Here is an 18,539-nt window from a genome sequence, read left to right as displayed (position 1 = left end):
TGGGCAGCAGGTTTGAAACAAATACAAGGAAATTCTTCACACAACGCACAGTCAGCTTGTGGAACTCCTTGCCTGAGGCGGTTGTGAAGGCTAGGACTATAACAGCATTTAAAAGAGAACTGGAAAAATTCATGGAGGTTAAGTCCATTGATGGCTATTAGTCAGGATGGGTAAGGAATGGTGTCCGTAGCCTGTTTGTCAGAGGGTGGAGATGTATGGCAGGAGAAAGATCAATTACTTGTTAGCTTCACTCCCTCTGGGTCACCTGGCATTGACCACTGTCGGCAGACAGGATACTGGGCTAGATGGACCTTTGGTCTGACCCAGTATGGCCGTTCTTATGAGCAGTATGCTGGGTTTCCTTGTTTTCTGCTGTATATAAGTTGAAAAGCTTTCTAATAAATTAACCACATAGGCACAGAAGAGAAGCTTTGAAACTTCACCCAGTGTTAGGGCTCTGCCTTATGCATCTTTAAGTCATTCAAGAGTTGGCGAGTATTCAAGGAGTCCAAATTCATTTCATTTATTTGGGAGAAACAAAAGTAACAAAGCAGAGGGTGGTAAACAAATTTGTAAAAATCTGAACTTTTCAGGGATGAATACTTAAAGTAGGGCTGTCAAGCGATTAAAAAAATTAATCACATCACGCTGTTAATAGAATACCATTTATTTAAATATTTTTGGATGTTTTCAGATGTTTTCAACATTTTCAAATATTGGTTTAAATTATAACACAGGATACAAAGTGTACAGTGCTCACTTCATATTTATTTTTTACAAATATTTCCACTGTAAAAAACAAAAAATAGTATTTTCAGTTCACCTAATACAAGTACTGTAGTGCAGTCTCTTTATCGTGAAAGTTGAACTTACAAATGCAGAATTATGTACAAAAACCCCTGCATTTAAAAGTAAAACTTTAGAGGCCTACAAGTCCACTCAATCCTATTTTTTGTTCAGCTAGTTGCTCAGACAAGTTTGTTTACATTTGCAGGAGATAATGCTGCCTGCTTCTTGTTCACAATGTCACCTGAAAGTGAGAACAGGTGTTTGCAGGCACTATTGTAGCTGGCGTCGCAAGATAATTACGTGGTAGATGTGCTAATGTTTCATATGTCCCTTGATGCTTCAACCACCGTTCCAGAGGACATGCGTCCATGCTGATGACAGGTTCTGGTAGATAACAATCCAAAGCAGTGCGTACTGACACGTTCATTTTCATCATCTGAGTCAGATGCCACCAGCAGAAGGTTGATTCTCTTTTTTGGTGGTTCAGGTTCTGTAGTTTTCTCATCAGAGTCTTGCTCTTTTAAGACTTCTGAAAGCATGCTTCTCCATACCTCATCCAAGTATCATCAGCATGGAAGCATGTCCTCTGGAGTGGTGGCCGAAGCATGAAGGGGCATACAAATGTTTAGCATATCTGGCATGTATATACCTACAATTAGGGATGTAAAATGTTAACCAGTAAGCATTAGTCTACTGGTTAACCTGCCTTAACCATTAATCTCTGAGCTGGCCAGAGAGGCTGCAGCTGCACAACCTGGCTGGAGCAGTGCTGCCTGACCCTCACAACCCTGGCCAGCTGCCCCTTTAATTGGTTAACTGTTTAAAGGAAATTATTTTTTAATCGTTTAAATAGTTAACTTTGTAAATGATATTTACATCCCTTTTTGAAATGCGGGCTACTAAAGTCCCATGCAAACAGCTTTTCTCACTTTCTGATGACATTGCAAATAAGTTGGCAGCATCATCTCCCGTAAACATTAAAAAAAAAAAAAAAAAAACAACTTGTCTTAGCGATTGGCTGAAAGAGAAGTAGGACTGAGTGGACTTGTAGACTCTAAAGTTTTGCGTTCTTTTTGTTTTTGAGTGCAGTTATGTAACAAAAAAAATCTACATTTGTAAATTACACTTTCACGATAAAAGGTGGCATGACAGTCATATTTTTCAATTCTCCTTATACTGTCTTTATTTTTACAGTGAAAATATTTATAACAAATAATATAAAGTGAGCAGTGTTCACTTTTGTATTCTGTATTGTAATTGAAATTAGTCTATTTGAAAATATAGAAAAACGTCCAAAAACATTTAACACATTTCAGTCCGTATTCTATTGTTTAACAGTGCATTTAACTCAAAAAATTGAGTTAACTGCGGTTAATTGACAGTCCTAACTTAAAGCAATTACAATTTTAGTTAAAGGCCATTAAATCTATTTTCAAGTTTACTAATGAATCAGTATCTTTATTTCAATATACTGCAGGATATAGTGTGTAAGGGGGTGGCCCTGGCTGGAGCTCCCTTTCAGAATCCCTAGTAACTCCGTTTCATGCTGTCCTGCTTAAACAGCCCTCCTTGGAACCAGTTTATGATGATAACATTGTACAAATGGTCCAGAATACCCCAACCCATAGTCCACTAATCACCATGGTGCAAGTAGTCACTAAAATCCCAAGACACCTTCCCCCTCAATGTGGTGTGTATATCCTACACCAGTGTCTTCAGCCACACCTGGACTCTCAGTTCTCTTCTGCCCCTGTGCCAGGACAGCCACATCAACCGTTCTGGCTAGAGGGCAACCCCACTCTTCTCAGTGGGAATCCCCACAACCTCTCTGCTGATAGCTCACCTTTACCTTAGGAGCATCCTTCACTCCTCCGGCCCTCCCATTGTTTCTCTTGGATCCAGCTTTCTGGTGTGGAGATGTCAATAAGTAAGCTTCTCTGCTGCTCCCATCTTCAACCCTTGTCTTTGGCTCTCTTAGAGCCAGCAAGCACCCCCCTCTGCTGCTGTCAGGCATCTAGCCCTGGATCAGAGATGCTAACCAACAAACCTCTCTTGCTGTTTGCTTGCCTTGAGTCTTCTCCCAGGAACCACATACAGTCTTCTGGGTCTGGCAGCTCACCTGTCCCTTTCCCAGCTGACTCAGTGCATGCTGTTAAGTGAGCCCTCACTGACTACATCTCTTCTCCTTAGGTCCTTGGTACCCTCTTTTAAGCTCAATTGGAGTTAGCTGATGAGGCACAGGAGCATTGGCTCTTACCTTATTAAAGGCCCAGAGTCACCTTGTGACATAGCATCCAAGTGACTTTGAAGTCAATGGGACGTAAGCTCTTAAGTATTTAGGTGCTTTTGAAAATTTTACCCAAAACCGGTAGCTGTAGTCTCATTACTGAACTAAAAAATCGTGTTTGTTCAGTGAAACAAGTTAAGCTAGATACCTCTATAGGTGTTTGTTTTATGACATCTTATATATTAATCTGATATTTGTAGGTTGGCAAAAGCAGCTTTTGATGATGCTATTGCAGAACTGGATACACTGAGTGAAGAAAGTTATAAAGACTCTACACTTATCATGCAGTTGTTACGTGATAACCTGACACTATGGACTTCAGATATGCAGGGTGATGGTAAGTAGGCATCTGCTCTAAAATGCTGCTCCACCCTTTGTCTCCTCAAAAAATAAGTTAAGCTAAAGGAGACTTGCAAGCATGTAGGTGTGGGGTGGATTTGGACTTGTGCACCTTTTTGTTTGATTGTGTTTTCCTTACAGCTTACAGTAGCGAATTTCTATCTTCCCTTCTTATGTTGGATGACTTCATGGAGATTAAATTAGTATACATAGGGAGTTTTTCTTAACCCTTAATTGAAGGGATGATATATTGAATCCTTAAGAGAGGTTTTCTCCCTGTTAAATTAAAATATTTGGTTTCAGCAATAACCCTTTTGAGGACAGAAGTTATTTTTCATTTAATCAGGTTTAATTTCCTTGGTGCTTGTCATCTTTCCAGTGGTTCATAGTCCATAAACCTCAACTTCTAATAAGTAAGTCTAGCAGGAAGACCAGTCTTTTCCCTTCCCCGTAAGTTCCCTACTATCACCATTATTCAGGGTTTTTCTACACTTTAGAACAAACAAACCCCAAAACACAAGCCTCTTGTTTTTCCTCTTCAGGTCAGTGTTGTTATCTCCATAGGCGTTTGGATTCATGGTGAATGACTTTGTTCGTGGAGAAATGAGTAAATGTTCCTAGTAGGACTGTCAAGCAATTAAAAAATAAATGCGATTAATCGCACAATTAATTGTGCTATTAATAGAATACCATTTATTGAAATACTTTTAGATGTTTTCTACATTTTCAAATGTTTTTAATTACAACACAATACGAAGTATACAGTGCTCACTTTATATTTTTATTACAAATATTTATGCTATAAAAACAAAATAAATAGTATTTTTCAATTCACCTCATACAAGTACTGTAGTGCAATCTTTCTAGTGAAAGTGCAACTTACAAATTTAGTTTTGTTACATAACTGCACTCAAGCAAAACTATGTATAACAGTTGTAGCTGGTGTCACAAGATATTTATGTGGCAGATGTGCTAAAGATCTGTATACCTCTTCATGCCTCGGCCATCGTTCCGGAGGACATGCTTCCATGCTGATGAGTCTCATTAAAAAAATGTTAATTACATTTGCAGCTGAACTCCTTGGGGGAGAATTGTATGTCTCCTGCTCTGTTTTACACACATTCTGCTATAGATTTTAAGTTTATAGTAGTCTTGGATGATGACTCAGCACATCTTTGTTTTAAGAATGCGTTCACTGCAGATTTGACAAAATGCAAAGAAAGTACCTGTGACGGGTTGGGTCACAGAAACCCCCTTGGGACTGCCACCTGATGTGCTAGGACTACCTCTAAACCTGTTTGCCCTGGCAGCTTGGGACTTCAGTACCTTGCCTGGTTGTGCCAGACACACTAGCCGGCTACAAACATAGACCCAGGTCTGAACCACGTCCTCCACAAGGTACAGGCTTAACTGAAAACAGCTTAAGAAGTACTCCTGTCTCCAACACCCAGATACCCTGCTCCCAGTGGGATCCAAACCCCAAAAAAATCCATTTTACTCTGTATAAAGCTTATACAAGGTAAACTCATAAATCGTTCACCCTCTAACACTGATAGAGATGCACTGCTGTTTTCTTCCCCAGGAATTAATTGCTTGCTCTGGATTAATAAGCAAAAAGTGATTTTATTAAGTATAAAAAGTAGGTTTTAAGTGGTTCTAGGTAATAACCAAACCAAGTAAGTTACCAAGCAAAATAAAATAAAATAAAACTCGTAGGTTTAAGCCTAATTCAGTAGGAAACTAAATGCAGGTAAATCTCACCCTCAGAGATGTTCCAATAAGCTTCTTTGACAGACTAGACTTCCTCCTAGTCTGGGTCCAGCAATCACTCTCACCCCTGTAGTTATTGTCCTTTGTTCCAGTTTCTTTCAGGCATCTCTTTGGGGTAGAGAGGCCATCTCTTGAGTCAGCTGAAGACAAAATGGAGATGTTTCTAGGGGCTTATATAGTATCTCTCTTGTGGATGGAAACCCCCTTCTTCCCTGTATAGAAACACAACTATAAGATGGAGTTTTGGAGTCATATGGTCAAGTCACATGTCCATGCATGACTCAGTTCTTTACAGGCCGATGCCATTGCCCACATGCTAGTTTGAAAGTTCCCAGGAAAGCTCAGATGTGGATTGGTGTGTCTCAAGGTCCATTGTTAGTTAAGTACTCCCAATTCCTTGAATAACCCCTTCACACTATGTTGACCAAATCTGCCTTAAGTACTTCCTACAGCAAACACTTTAAATACAAACATAGAGCCAACACTCATAACTTCAGATATAAAAATGATACATGCATACAAATAGGATGAATACATTCAGTGGAACGTAACCTTTGCAAAGATAGGTTACATGGCCTATCTAGTGTAAAACATATTCCAGTTATGTCATATTTACACTCATAAGCATGTTTCCATAAAACATTATGGGGTGCAAAGTTACGGTACCAATGTGAGATTTATAAAAAATAGGTACAGCACTCGACCCAAGATTTAAGAACCCGGAAGTGCCTTCCAAAATTTGAGGGATGAGGTGTGGAGCATGGCTTTCAGAAGTCTTAAAAGAGCAACACTCTGATGTGGAAACTGCAGAATCCGAACCACCAAAAAAGAAAATCAAGCTTCTGTTAGTGGCATCTTTAGCTATCTTTAGAAATTTCACATTGGTACCTTCTTTGCATTTTTTTAAATCTGCCGTGAAAGTGTTCTTGAAATGAACAACATGGCTGGGTCATCCTCCGAGACTCATATAACGTGAAATATATGGCAAAATGCGGGTAAAACAGGAGACCCACAGTTCTCCCCCAAGGAGTTCAGTCACAAATTTAATTAATGTATTTTTTTTAATGAGTGTCATCAGCATGGAAGCATGTCCTTTGGAATGGTGGCCGAAGCATGATGAGGCATATGAATGTTTAGCATATCTGGCATGTAAATTCCCTGCAGTGCTGGCTCCAAAAGTACCATGCATCTGTTCTCACTTTTCAGGTGACACTGTAAATAAGAAGTGGACAGCATATCTCACATAAATGCAGAGTTTTTTTTCTTGGCGATTGGCTGAACAAGAAGTAGGACTGAGGGGACTTGTCGGCTCTCTAAATTTTGCGTTATTTTGGTTTTGAGTGCAGTTGTTTTTTAAAAAAACGAAAAATCTGTAAGTTGCACTTACATAATAGAGATTGGTATGAAGTGAATTGAAAAATACTTTCTTTTATCATCTGTACAGTGCAAATAATTGTGATAAAAATATAAATTGAGCACTGTACCTTTTTTATTCTGTTGTAATTTAAATCAATATTTTTGAAAATGTAGGAAACATCCAAAAATATTTATTACATTTCAATTAGTATTCTGTTTAACAGGGCTATTAAAACCTGCAATTAATCACGATTAATATTTTGAGTTAATCACGTGAGTTAATTGCAGTTGATTGACAGTCTTATTTACTAGCAGTGGTGGTATGATTAATTTGGTGGTGGTATTCCCTTAAAAATAAAAAATTGAGTGCCCCAACAGCATTGTGCTTGGGTGTAGAGCATTGATTAGTTGTTCATTTCACAAGGATTAAAGAGGTTTATCTTGGTATCCTAGCCAGATTCCTATTTAAGTGTTTGTTGGAGGGTACAATCTTTTGAGCCACAGGGCTCTTTAGATCAAGGGAAGGAAGCAGTGTGTCTGAACTAAATACAGGTTGGGACATATTGCTAAACTGAAAGCGTAACGTGTTGGAGTTGGTCACTTGAAATGAAGTGGGCAATCGGGTTAGATTGTTATCCATAAAGGGTTTGAAGTGGATAATTAAGGGGTAGTAGGTGGTGTGATCTGTTAAATTGTTGTAATGGAGCCATAAGACCAGTGTCCCTCTTAAATCCATGTTTTCTTGTGTCTAGGAGAGCTATGAATTCAAGTTCCCATGCTTGTTTTTTGAAAGGTGTTCTGCAGGTTTCCCCTGAGAAGTATTGAAAGGTTAGGTATGGAGTGATCGCTTTGAAAAGTGTTCACCCACCAGTGATGGTGGTTTTTGTCTTCTATAATTTTTCTGTGTGAGTTCATTCTAGAGCATAGTGATTGTCTGGTTTCACCCATATAGTTGTTGTTGGGGCATTTGGTGCACTGGATGAGGTATACCACATGTTGTGATAAGCATATGTAGGACCCGTTAATATTGAAAGGTGTATTGTGGGGCAGTATTGATCATTGTAACTGTAGAGATATGTCTGCAGGTTTTGCATCTGTTGTAGCAGGGCTCGATGCCACTTTGAGTTGTCTCCTGGTATGTGGGGAACTTGCTTCTAATATTGAACTTCGTAAGGTTGTTCTATTGATAGTAATCCTTTTTCCTCAGTACTTGCCTCCATATGCATGGGACTGAAAAATCGTGCAAGTAGCATCTGTTGGTCCATCCCTGTGCTCTGGTTCTTCTCATGCTCTGCACAGAGGCTATAAGGGGAGATGTGGACTGGCTCCCTCTTCAGTTCCTCCTTACCACCACCGCATGGCCTGAGCTGGAATTCTGTGTCTGGAACTATCATCTCATTGTCTTCATTCCTGTAAATATAATTGTGTGTAGTTTTACTGTTTTTATATTATTTTACTGCAGCTGAGTTTGTCCTCACTCTGGGGACCTTGTGTGCCCACTTTTGGGCATACCACTATGCACAAAATTCTGGAATTCAGTAACTGGCACCTGCCCTTGCTCTTTGTTAGTGACTACCTTTGGTGCCTTCAGCTTGCTCATACCTCAGTCAGGCACGGTATCTGTCACTCCTTTCCATTCTGGAGCAGAGATGGATGAGAGCTCTGAGTGAAGGTCCTGGCTAGGAGACTGTCAGTGACATCCAGTCGGCGGAGATTCCCCCTTTACCTCAGCTGTGGTCCTCAAACATCACACCCTCCGAACATGAGCTCTGGAGCAGAGACTGGATCAGATCGGTCTACAGACTGTCTCTTGGGCTCCTCATGAAACTAGGGAGTGCTTTCATAGGCATAAAAAATCAGATTCCCCCATAAGTTTGCTTGAAGAGAAGGATCCCTCACTAACTTCTTCCAAGTTTGATGAGCCTTTGCACACAGGTCCCAGCCATGAAGGGAAAATGTGCAGGAGTGAAGCTCCAATGGTACTAACCTTGGTAACAAACACCAGTGCTGGCTGTGACCTCTAACTAGCTGAAGGACTGACAACTGCCAACCAAAAGCTCCAACTGAGGTGCTCTTTCTTTCTCCTTGGTACTGGACTGACTCTGTAAAGACCCACTGACCACTAAGTCTGACATGGCATGGGATCTGACAGAACCAACAACTGGGACCCTTGTACCCCTGGATTGGCTGAGATCCTCTGGGATAGTATATGTATCTTTGCACTCCTGGACCCACAGTCTCTTCTACTTTTGTGCCCAGTCCTTCTCAGGGAAACCCCAGAAGAGGATACAACCTCAAGGAGAAAGATGGATTAGGAAAGTAATTCTGTGAGCCAGGGCTTCCTCACCAGCTCTGATGGTGGTACTGAATGAAGCCGGATCCAGCCTTCCCATTGGCTGAAACAGATGTCAAGATAAAACATCCTTCTGCCTTGCCCACACCTAGGTATTTCTTGGACCTGTCCTCTGCCCAGGCAGGGTCACTCTCCAGGAGATTGCTGGTACCCAATGCCTTGGGGCCCCCTCAACTAGCCTTTGATCCTTCTTACTGGCCCTGTTGGTGTCCAGAGGATACTTATGCACAACTCCTTAGATACATGTGCACTACTAGATAGTCACATAATCCCTCTCCTCCTGGACAATGGCACCCAACTCCATAGGAGTACGTGGAAGAGGAAGATGATGAGCTGGTACCAATAGGCATACCCCTCTCCTTAGTTGAGGAGCTTCACCATCCCCACCAGATTACCATAGCACTATCAAGCTCTTACAGAAGGTGTTTGCAGAACTTCACATTCCATTAGAAGTCCAAGATACACAGTACAAGCTTTTGAATATCCTTCAGTCCACAGAACGGAACAGGGTAGCCCTCCTGGTGAATGAAGCTGTTATGGAACCAGCTAGGCATACACTGGCAATATGTACTCCTACTCCTAAAAGGGCTGAAAAACATAATTTTGTGTCTGTAAAAGGGGTAGTATTCGTGTTCTCGCACCTTGTCCCCAATTCCTACTAGAACAAGCAGCCATGGAAAGATCCAAGCAGCAACACCTTAAGATCACCCTTCTCTGTGTGGGTGCAACAGAATCAGTTATCAGGGTCAGCAGGTATTTCTGCAGTTTTAGACTACCTTCTCACTCTAAAGACATCTGGTTTCTCTGTTAGCTCATTGGATATCAACCTAGCTGAATTAGTCCATTTCATCCTCTGGTAATGGGTATTCTATTTTTTACTCATGTGGTAACCACCAGTTTTCTAAAGGGTGTGACTGGGAACTTACTAGTTCAGTCTCCTACTTTCATCACTTACTGGACCATCTTTCGAACTTGGCCCTGTGCTTGATGTCCCATCTGTCTATGAAAGTTGCCTTCCAGGTTGCCATTATGTCAGCCAAGGAGGGAGAGGTGAGCCTGGGGTCAGTTGTTGGGGCCAACCTGCCCCAGTCACTACATTTCATAAAGAGACATTACCCCTTGGCCTCCACCCAAAATTGATCCTGAAGGTAATTTCTGAGTTACACATAAACAAATCAATTCACTTACCAATATTCTTACTGAAGCCTCGTGCTTTTAGAGAGGAGAGGAGACTTCAGTCTTTCAATGTCAGAACAAGCACTAGTGTTCAACCTGCAAAGAACAAAACCTGTTCAGAAATCACCTAGACTATTTGTTGCTGTAGCAAACCAACCACTAACTATTCAGACTTTTACTGCTCAAACTCTTAAGTGGATTTCTGGCTATATTCTCCTTCGCTATCAGTTGACGGATATCCCTACCTGGGAGCATTTCACTAGAGCACAGGCAGGATCAGTACCATCTCTCTAAGATGTGCCTATGCTGGACATTTTTAAGGGGGCAACCAGGAGTAACAGCTGTATTTTTCACAAGACATTATGCTTTGGTCCAAGCCTCTTCTGCTGGTGCAACCTTGGGATTTCCATTGTTACAGGCGTCTATACTGCCTGCATCCTTGCACCCCTTTCTGAGTACTGCTTGCCATTCACCGGTGTGTGGAATACACATAGGAACCAGGACTTGAGGGAATAAAGAGCATTTACTTGTAACTAGAGGTTCTTTGAGATGTGTGGTCTCTATCTGTATTCCACTACCTGTTCTCCTTCCCCTCTGCTTTGGATCATACCTAGATTTGTGGTAGAGAAGGAACGTTAGAGGTGGCCGGTTCATGCTTTCCCTTATGCCCTCAGTGTAGAGCACGAGGAGAACCAGGGCACAGGAGTGGACCAAAGGATGCTACTTGGATGACTTAACCAGTCTCAAGTGCGTGGTGTTCATGCATACCCACATGTGGAATACAGATAGGGACCACACATCTCAAAGAACCTCCAGTTACAGGTAAGTAACCTTTATTAATGATCTAGCCCAATAAATTGAGATCTAGACTACTCACCTTCTATCCTACTTCCTTGAAGTCTGACATTTTTCTGAGTAAGTGAAAGGAACCACAGACTCTTCCCTCCCACCCCCACCCCCAGTGTAACCCTCAGTCCAAACTTCAAGTTTCACAAGGGAGCTCACATGCTGCTTCTATGTGTTTCTAGAGCAGTGGTTTTCAACCTGTAACTTTTTTCCAAAGAGGTCTGCACCTCCATTTGAAATTTTTTAGGAGTCAGCAAATGAGAAAAGGTTGAAAGCCACTGTTCTAGACAGCATTTCAACTGGTGCAGAAAGTTCCATGTTCAAGTTTATGGATCTGTACAGATAGTATACTACACTTACTGGTAAATGCAGTCATCCCTTTGATTAGATGCTCAAAATCATTGTTCCTTTAGTATGATGGTTGCCCTTTGCTGAAACCAAGTGGGAGTAGTGTCAGTGATGCATTGAAGTTTGCCTTGCTACTGTGAGGTACCAGTGCATTGTCTCATTCTAAGTAGCTGTGCTTAGTTGAATGCAAGTTCATTAAAATGTGTTCAGTAGAATCCATAGAAATTAGATAGGAAAAACTATTTATAGTAGGTCACTTTGTTCCTCTCCCTGCCAATGCAAATTATTCATTAAAGCGTCTTCATTTTTTGTTGTCCTAATCAATTATTGGGCTTCTGCTTCCTTGGCTCCATGCCCTAATAGAGTTTGCTTTTCCTGATGTTCCAACTGATTTTTTTTTCCCTTTTTCAACTTAATCTCATTGCTTTCCTGGTGTTTATTAAACAGGATATCTGAAAACCACTTGTCTGCTCATAAACTATTAAAAAATTATCTTCACATTTCTAACTGAAATAATGGGAAATTTCAGGTCAGCAAAATATATTTACAAAATTGGAATTTGACTAGTGGACTGATTAATCTTTGTAAAAAGAAATAACACTGTAGTGATGATAGCTAGTATGTTAGAATATGTAACAATATAGTTACTAGTATGTGTGCCTCCCGCCTTCCCCCATAGGCAAGTAACAACCACACTGAATGCGTCTTGAGATCATGCCTTATCAGTCAATACACCTTCACTTTTTTGATCATCTTGGTGAGCAGAGCAATAGATATCATTGGGATGTGAGGTTGCTACTCAGAACCGCATGGGAGAAAAATATGAGTTACATTAATCACCTGAAAATTAGGCTTGCTATGGATATTATAGACTTCGATTTGTGTAAGATGTTTGACTTGGTACTGCACAACATTTTGTTTAAAAACTAAAATATCAGATGAATTTTGGATACAGTAAATGGATTAAAAACTTGCTGATTGGTCTCAAAATGTAATTATAAATGGGGAATCATCAAAGGGATGTTTCTAGTGAGGTCCAACAGGCATTGGTTCTTGGCCCTAGGTTGTTAAACACTTACTGATAACCTGGATGCAAACATCAAATCGTCAGTGATAGTTTGCAGATGATCCAAGAATTTGGGGGAGTGGTAAATAATGAACAGGACAGGTCACTGATTCAGTTGATTGCTTGGTAAGCTGGGCACAAGCAAACAGTGTGTTTTAACATGGCTAAATGTATGTGTTCTACAACAAAGAATGTAGGCCATACTTACAGGATGGGGGACTCTCTCCTGGAAAGCAGTGACTCTGAAAAAGATGAGCGGGTCCTGGTAGATAATCAGCTGAATGTGACGCTGTGACCAAAAGAGCTAATATGATCCTGGGATGCATAAATGGTACTCTCAAACAGGATACTCCTGGGGGAATTCTGTGCCAAAATATTAAATTCTGCACACGTTTCAAAGTTATGCATATGTTTGTCAAAATAACACAATATAATCACTCTAGTTTCAGTTATTTTGGTAATTTATTTCAAAATATGTTGACAAGTATGTCAACACACAGAGCATCAAAAAAGATTCCCCCGGGAGTAGAGAGTTAAAGAAATCCCCATGATAACCCAGTTCCTGTTGGGGGTTCTGGAGGGGGCTGCATGGGGCCTCTGGAACCCAGACACCTGCACTCCCCCAACTCCCCAGAGCCCAGCTGTGGGGCCTCCCTCCTCCCCCTAGAGCCCAGTTTAATGTGAAATATTGTTATTGATAAAGGTCTTTCTTTGACTTTGATTTTTCTAATATTAATACAATTTTTAGTAACTATGCTAAATTTAGAACTTCTGTAAAATCAGGGTTGGGGTTTTTTGTGGTTTTTTAGACTTGTAGTATCTGATTGTTAGGGCCCTACCAAATTCACACTTCATTTTGATCAATTTCACAGTCATATGAATTTAAAAATAGTAAATTTCATTATTTCAGCTATTTAAATCTGAAATTTCACAGTGTTGTAATTGTAGGGGTCCTGACCCAAAAAGGAGTGGGGGGCAGGGGTCTCAAGGTTATTGGGGGCGGCGGTGTTGCAGTACTGCTACCTTTACTTCTGTGCTGCTGCTGGCGGTGGCACTACCTTCAGAGCTGGAGAGCAGCAGCTGCTGACCAGGAGCCCAGCTCTGTAGGCAGAGGCGTTGCTGCCTGCAGAGCTGGACCCTCAGTAATCAGCCACCACTCTCTGGCCACCCAGCTCTGAAGGCAGCAGCACAGGATACTACTGACAGAATTCAATTCATATGGCCCGCATATTTCTGTGCCCCCCATGCAGAAAAATGTAAAAGAAATTTGCAGGGGAGACACACATCTCTTCTCTGTCCACCCAGGCAGCATATCTGTTCCAGTGTGCCTGAAGCAGCTGCAGAGATGCAGATCACTGCAGGGGGAGGGGGTCTGGGTGTGCGTGCCTGTGGGGAGACATTGATCACCTTCGGGGAGGGGCTGGCCAACAAGCGAGAGAGACTCTGCCTCTCGCTTGATAATGCGGCTCGAGGGGCATGAAGGAGGGTAGGATTTTTTCTTATTCAGGAGGAAGGCTCTCTCCGCAGGCAGAAATGTAGCAGCTTGCCTAGTAAAATGTCACTTCTTGAGAATTGAAAAAAAACACTTAATATTACTATCATGTTAACTTAAAAACAATTTTCAGTAAAGAAACTAGCATGTGTGTTGAAGAAAACAAACAAAACAAAACACCCACCAACACTTTTTGTTAATGTTGCTGTTGATGGTTAATTTATCTCCATTCTCTGTGGCAGAAATGTAGCAGCCTTTCTGCATAGTAACATTAATTATCCTAGGGTTAGTTAACTGTTCCCATTCTCAGTCAATTCATCCAGGAGCATAAAATCTGTAAAAGTTTTAAGGCCCCTACATTGCCAGGGTGATGTAAAGCCTTATAAATGTCAGCAAGGGAATCCGCTAGGAAGATCTATGCACTTTCTCACTTTTTTTCTGTGCCAAAGTGGCACAGTGGGATTAGATTTTTACTTACCCATTTTTTAATATAAGACTTCTGAGGGCAAAATAAAATATTTACCAAGTAGTCAATAAGATGTCAGGACAATCAGAAACAAGCACTTCCCAAACTACCCAGCTAGGTACAGGAGAATGATTAGCAAAACTGTATGACTTTCATGTGTGAAGTCTGAGCAATTTAAAATGTCATTCTACTTTTTTTTTCTCTCCCCTCTTTGGTGTTCTGTGATGTGATTTAAATGAAAATCTGGGATTGTAACAGGAATGCAGAGTATTAGTTAGCAAGTATTTGGAATTTTCATGTGTTTTAGGAAATGCTGAACAGTTATTGTGACTTTTTTCTGTATTGTAGTTTAAATAACTTACCAAAACAGTTGAAACTGGTGTGATTATATTGCATTATTTTGACACATAAAATTTGCAGAATTTTAAATGTTTTGGTGCAGAATCCCCCCAGAAGTAGTGAGAGTAAGAGTGGCATGGTATGGTATTGCCACGCTGAAATAACCTTGCAATTCCAGCTCCCTTTTGGGTCAGCACTCCCAATTTTGAGAAATGCTGGTCTCCACTGTAAAATCTGTATAGTACAGGGTAAAAGCACAAAAAGACCATATTTCACAGTTCTTGATGTGTTTTTTCATGGCCATGAATGTGGTATGGCCCTATTGATTGTGAACCCATTTAATATGGGCACCGATGTGTACTGATGTATACAAAAAGCATAATGTATATGCACCTGTTTGTGTACATGTGAGAAATGCCTTAAAAAAAGAAATGAAAGGGAGGACTTTCTTACTATATAACTACTAATTTATCTGGTAAATCAGTGACCCAATAAAACTGTAGTTCTAGTTTGGCTTTAACTAATTCTGTTCACTTTTGATTGAATTCTGTAGGTTCTGTATCCCTGTTCCTTAACAAATTTGCTGTCACTAGGCTTCTACAGCTCTCCATCTCCTATCTTTTAACCATGTGTCATATCCAAGCTGTTAATTTATTTTCATGCTTGTAATCTTGTCTTTCATATGATTTGTTTCCCCTTCTTTCCTGCTATGTAGATTCCTAAAGGAAAGTCCAACTGTTCATTTCCTAAAAACTCTACTTTGTAAGTCATCATGGCTCAGTGAAGTTTTTCAACTTCAGTTTTCCTCTTGTCACTAATAATGCTTTGCATACTATTATCCTGCAGCTGATAAATTGCTTGTATCTGACTCCAGTCCAGGGCTAAGCACTTTTCTACCCATTCGTGACCTGTCTCCGCTACCTGGCATCAAATGTAACTGACCTGAATAGACCTAGGCATTTTTGTAACTGGACTGGATAGATATTAAGAATACTTGGGCATGAAAAGTACTTTCACTTTGGTCTGTTTTATAGTATTTGCTTAAGTGTGCCTGTTAGAGCATGCTCAGATCTTCTGTACATATTAACCATCTTCCTGGGTTAGGTCTTCTACTGTTTTGCTCTTTAAATTGAGTTGATCTGTCATATAATTGTGTGGTGGTTTTTGTTCAGGTAGGTTTTTTGTTCACCATAAATTATATCTTCCACAATCTCCCTTACATTGTACCTAGTGCTAATCCTGGAGGTGCCCTTTGCAGGCATTTTGATTGGAAGCTAAAAGTCATTTGACTGATTTGATTGGTTTTTACAGCAGATTGTCTGAATGGATAATCCTGTTTGTGTTGTCCCTGGAGGCAGAACTATTTCATTGTGGTTAAGAGTAGTATAGAGAGAAACGTACCTGAATTACTTCAATTGATTTGACCCATGCACATTGCAGCACTAGCTTACGTATGTTAAGAATTTTTCACTTTGTGTAGTTCCATTGGATTTCAGGAAAAGGCATAGACAGATGGCAAGCATGCTTCTAGTTGAGGGAGTGGGAAGGGACAACTACTTTAGACCTCATTGAGGCAACAGTTCAAATGAAAAAGCTGGTTTTTCACTGCATGTTGCAGCCTAGATAAAAAGTTCCAAACTAATTGGCATCGAAGAAGCATGAGAGAGAATCTGCCTAAAATGTCGTCTTTAACTTCAAGTCCAGGATTCTTGGCTTGTTTTTCTGCATTAGAGTTGCAAAGTTAGAAACTGTATTCATAGCAGTTTTGATTGATAACACTAATATACTGAGCAACTTCACTGGAGCTCTTTTGCGAAATTGAGTGTAGCACTGAGACTGCGGTGGCCTTCTCGTCACTAGAAGGGGCTTGCCTGGTATAGCTGTCCTCATAAACTCTCCCAGTGGAGATGCTGCCATTACAGGCAACAGTTCTTTTGGCAGACTAGCTTATACTAGTTCTCTGAACAAACTAAGCTATATCTGCAAAAGGACACTTTGCCAGAGGAAATGCATCGACACTTGGGCTTTTGCCGACCTAGCTGTGTTTGGGGATGGTGGATTTTTTTCCACGCACCTAAATGAGAGCTATGCCAACTAAACTTCCAAATGTAGATCAGGCCTAAGCAAAATGAGTGGCAGATGTTTCATTTTTTAAATACCATTTCTTCATTTAAGTCAACATTCCTCATTTTTTAACAGTAAAAGTGAGGTTATTAGGGAAGTATGATTTGATCTGTTGTATGGTTGTAGTTGTCGCTAGGTTTGTGTTGATTTTCAGTTATTCCATAATTTTGACTTGGCTGTGCCTTTTTAGAGAGCATCTCGTTTGATATGTGCATCTTTTCATTGTCAGTTTATTGGTTCTTGGATGACTCTGTCCTAGCTGGGAACACGTACTAATAGCCTGTGGCATAATTCAGTGTTTAAAAAATGTGGCAAGCTTGGAGTGCAGAACTTTTTCCTTGGAAGGACTTTGCATTAAAACTGGTTTTATAAATGTTCTATATATGATTAAACTGCATGAAAACAGTCAATGTCAAGATGTTAGCAACTTGGTAGGTTTCCTGTATAGAAACGATGAAGCAGCTGACTACATTTTTACACCTTTTGTAGGTGAAGAACAGAATAAAGAAGCGCTGCAGGATGTGGAAGACGAAAACCAGTGAGACACCATGGCCAACAAGAGAACCCATCTCTGACCACACCCACCCTCCCCAACAAATCCCTCAGTGTCACTCTGAGAACCACCAAATCTGACTTTTACATTGGGTCTCAGAATTTAGGTTCCTGCCCTCTTGGGTTTCTTTTCCTTTTTTTTATTTTATTTTTTTTGGGGGGTGTTTTTTTGTTTTTTTTTTTTTTTGGTTTTGGGTTTTTTTTTGTTTTTACACAGTTTAAAAGTTCTTAAAGGCAAGAGTGAATTTCTGTGGATTTTACTGGTGCCAGCTTTTAGGTTCTTTAAGACACTAACAGGACTGCATAAAGATTTTTTTCAGCATTACTGTATTGTCTTCTGCCAGATGTGACAATTATTATTATAAGTAAATATTACATCTGAAAGCCATTAGACTTTTAGAGGAGAGATTTGTTATCGCACTGTAGGGCGCATGTGATGGCATTTTTCCTTTTTTATAATTGTTTAAACTGAATTTTATACCAGTGTTTAAACTTAATTGGGTGTTTAGCTTGAAGTTTCAGGTTGCATTGGAACGTTTATTGTAGTGATTTTACTGTTTAAAAAAAAAGTTTCCAAACTGCTGAAATGTTGCTGAAAAATTTGGTGCTGGTAACAGTTCAACAATCCGTGGCTGCTCATTCTTGCCTACTTTTTACTTTTCCTCAAAGCAGGTTAGCATTGAAGGTGGCATTGAAAAGCCTGCATGTGTGTTCAATATTTTTTTCCCCTTCCCCATCCCTATTCCCTCCTTCGCTCGCTCAACCTCTTTTGTTCAGTATGTGTAACTTGAAGCTAATTTGTACTACTGGATATCTGACTGGAGCCACAGATACAGAATCTGTATTGTTCTTACTGAAACACAGCATGGAATTAACATTAAACTTAAATAAAACAAACCTAAATTAAAAAATGCCAAATATTACTGTGAGTTCCTCTTTTATACTTGGATTAGAATTTAGCTAGAGTAGACGTTCATACATTACAAGTAGCAGGAAAATTTTAATTTTCAAAGGAGCGGGAAGGGTAATAGGAATAAAAATATATATTTGCAGGATAGCTTACATTTAAAGACTAGTAACAGAAGTGTCTAGTTAAGGAAATTCAGATAGGAGCAAAGTTCTCACTGAGTTTTTAAGGAGCTTGTTTCTATACTATGTGACAGATTTTCACAAGTTACTAGATTTTGGGTGCCCAACTTGACCCTTTTGAAATCAGGTCCCCTTTAAGGTGTCTGT

General features: G+C 40.2%; 1 protein-coding gene across 3 annotated transcripts in view; it reads left to right on the top strand.

Moving 5' to 3' along the window:
- Nucleotides 1–18,221, top strand: part of YWHAE (tyrosine 3-monooxygenase/tryptophan 5-monooxygenase activation protein epsilon) — a 67,306-nt gene extending 49,085 nt beyond the window's left edge. The window contains exons 5-7 of one of the 3 annotated variants that reach the window (XM_032788287.2): nucleotides 3,277–3,413; nucleotides 15,343–15,389; nucleotides 17,241–18,221. In XM_032788287.2, coding sequence (XP_032644178.1) covers nucleotides 3,277–3,413; nucleotides 15,343–15,350 — 145 coding nt within the window. In that variant the 3' untranslated portion in view covers nucleotides 15,351–15,389; nucleotides 17,241–18,221. Of the gene's footprint in view, nucleotides 1–3,276; nucleotides 4,376–4,819; nucleotides 6,020–15,342; nucleotides 15,390–17,240 lie in introns of those variants that run through there. The other 2 variants (XR_012657312.1, XM_032788286.2) reach the window with 2 other exon arrangements.
- Nucleotides 18,222–18,539: the final 318 nt, after the last annotated feature.

The sequence above is a fragment of the Chelonoidis abingdonii genome, chromosome 20 (genome assembly GCF_003597395.2).
Source record: "Chelonoidis abingdonii isolate Lonesome George chromosome 20, CheloAbing_2.0, whole genome shotgun sequence".
In the NCBI taxonomy this organism is placed as follows: domain Eukaryota; kingdom Metazoa; phylum Chordata; order Testudines; family Testudinidae; genus Chelonoidis; species Chelonoidis abingdonii.
This window is presented reverse-complemented; position numbering and strand designations above follow the sequence as displayed.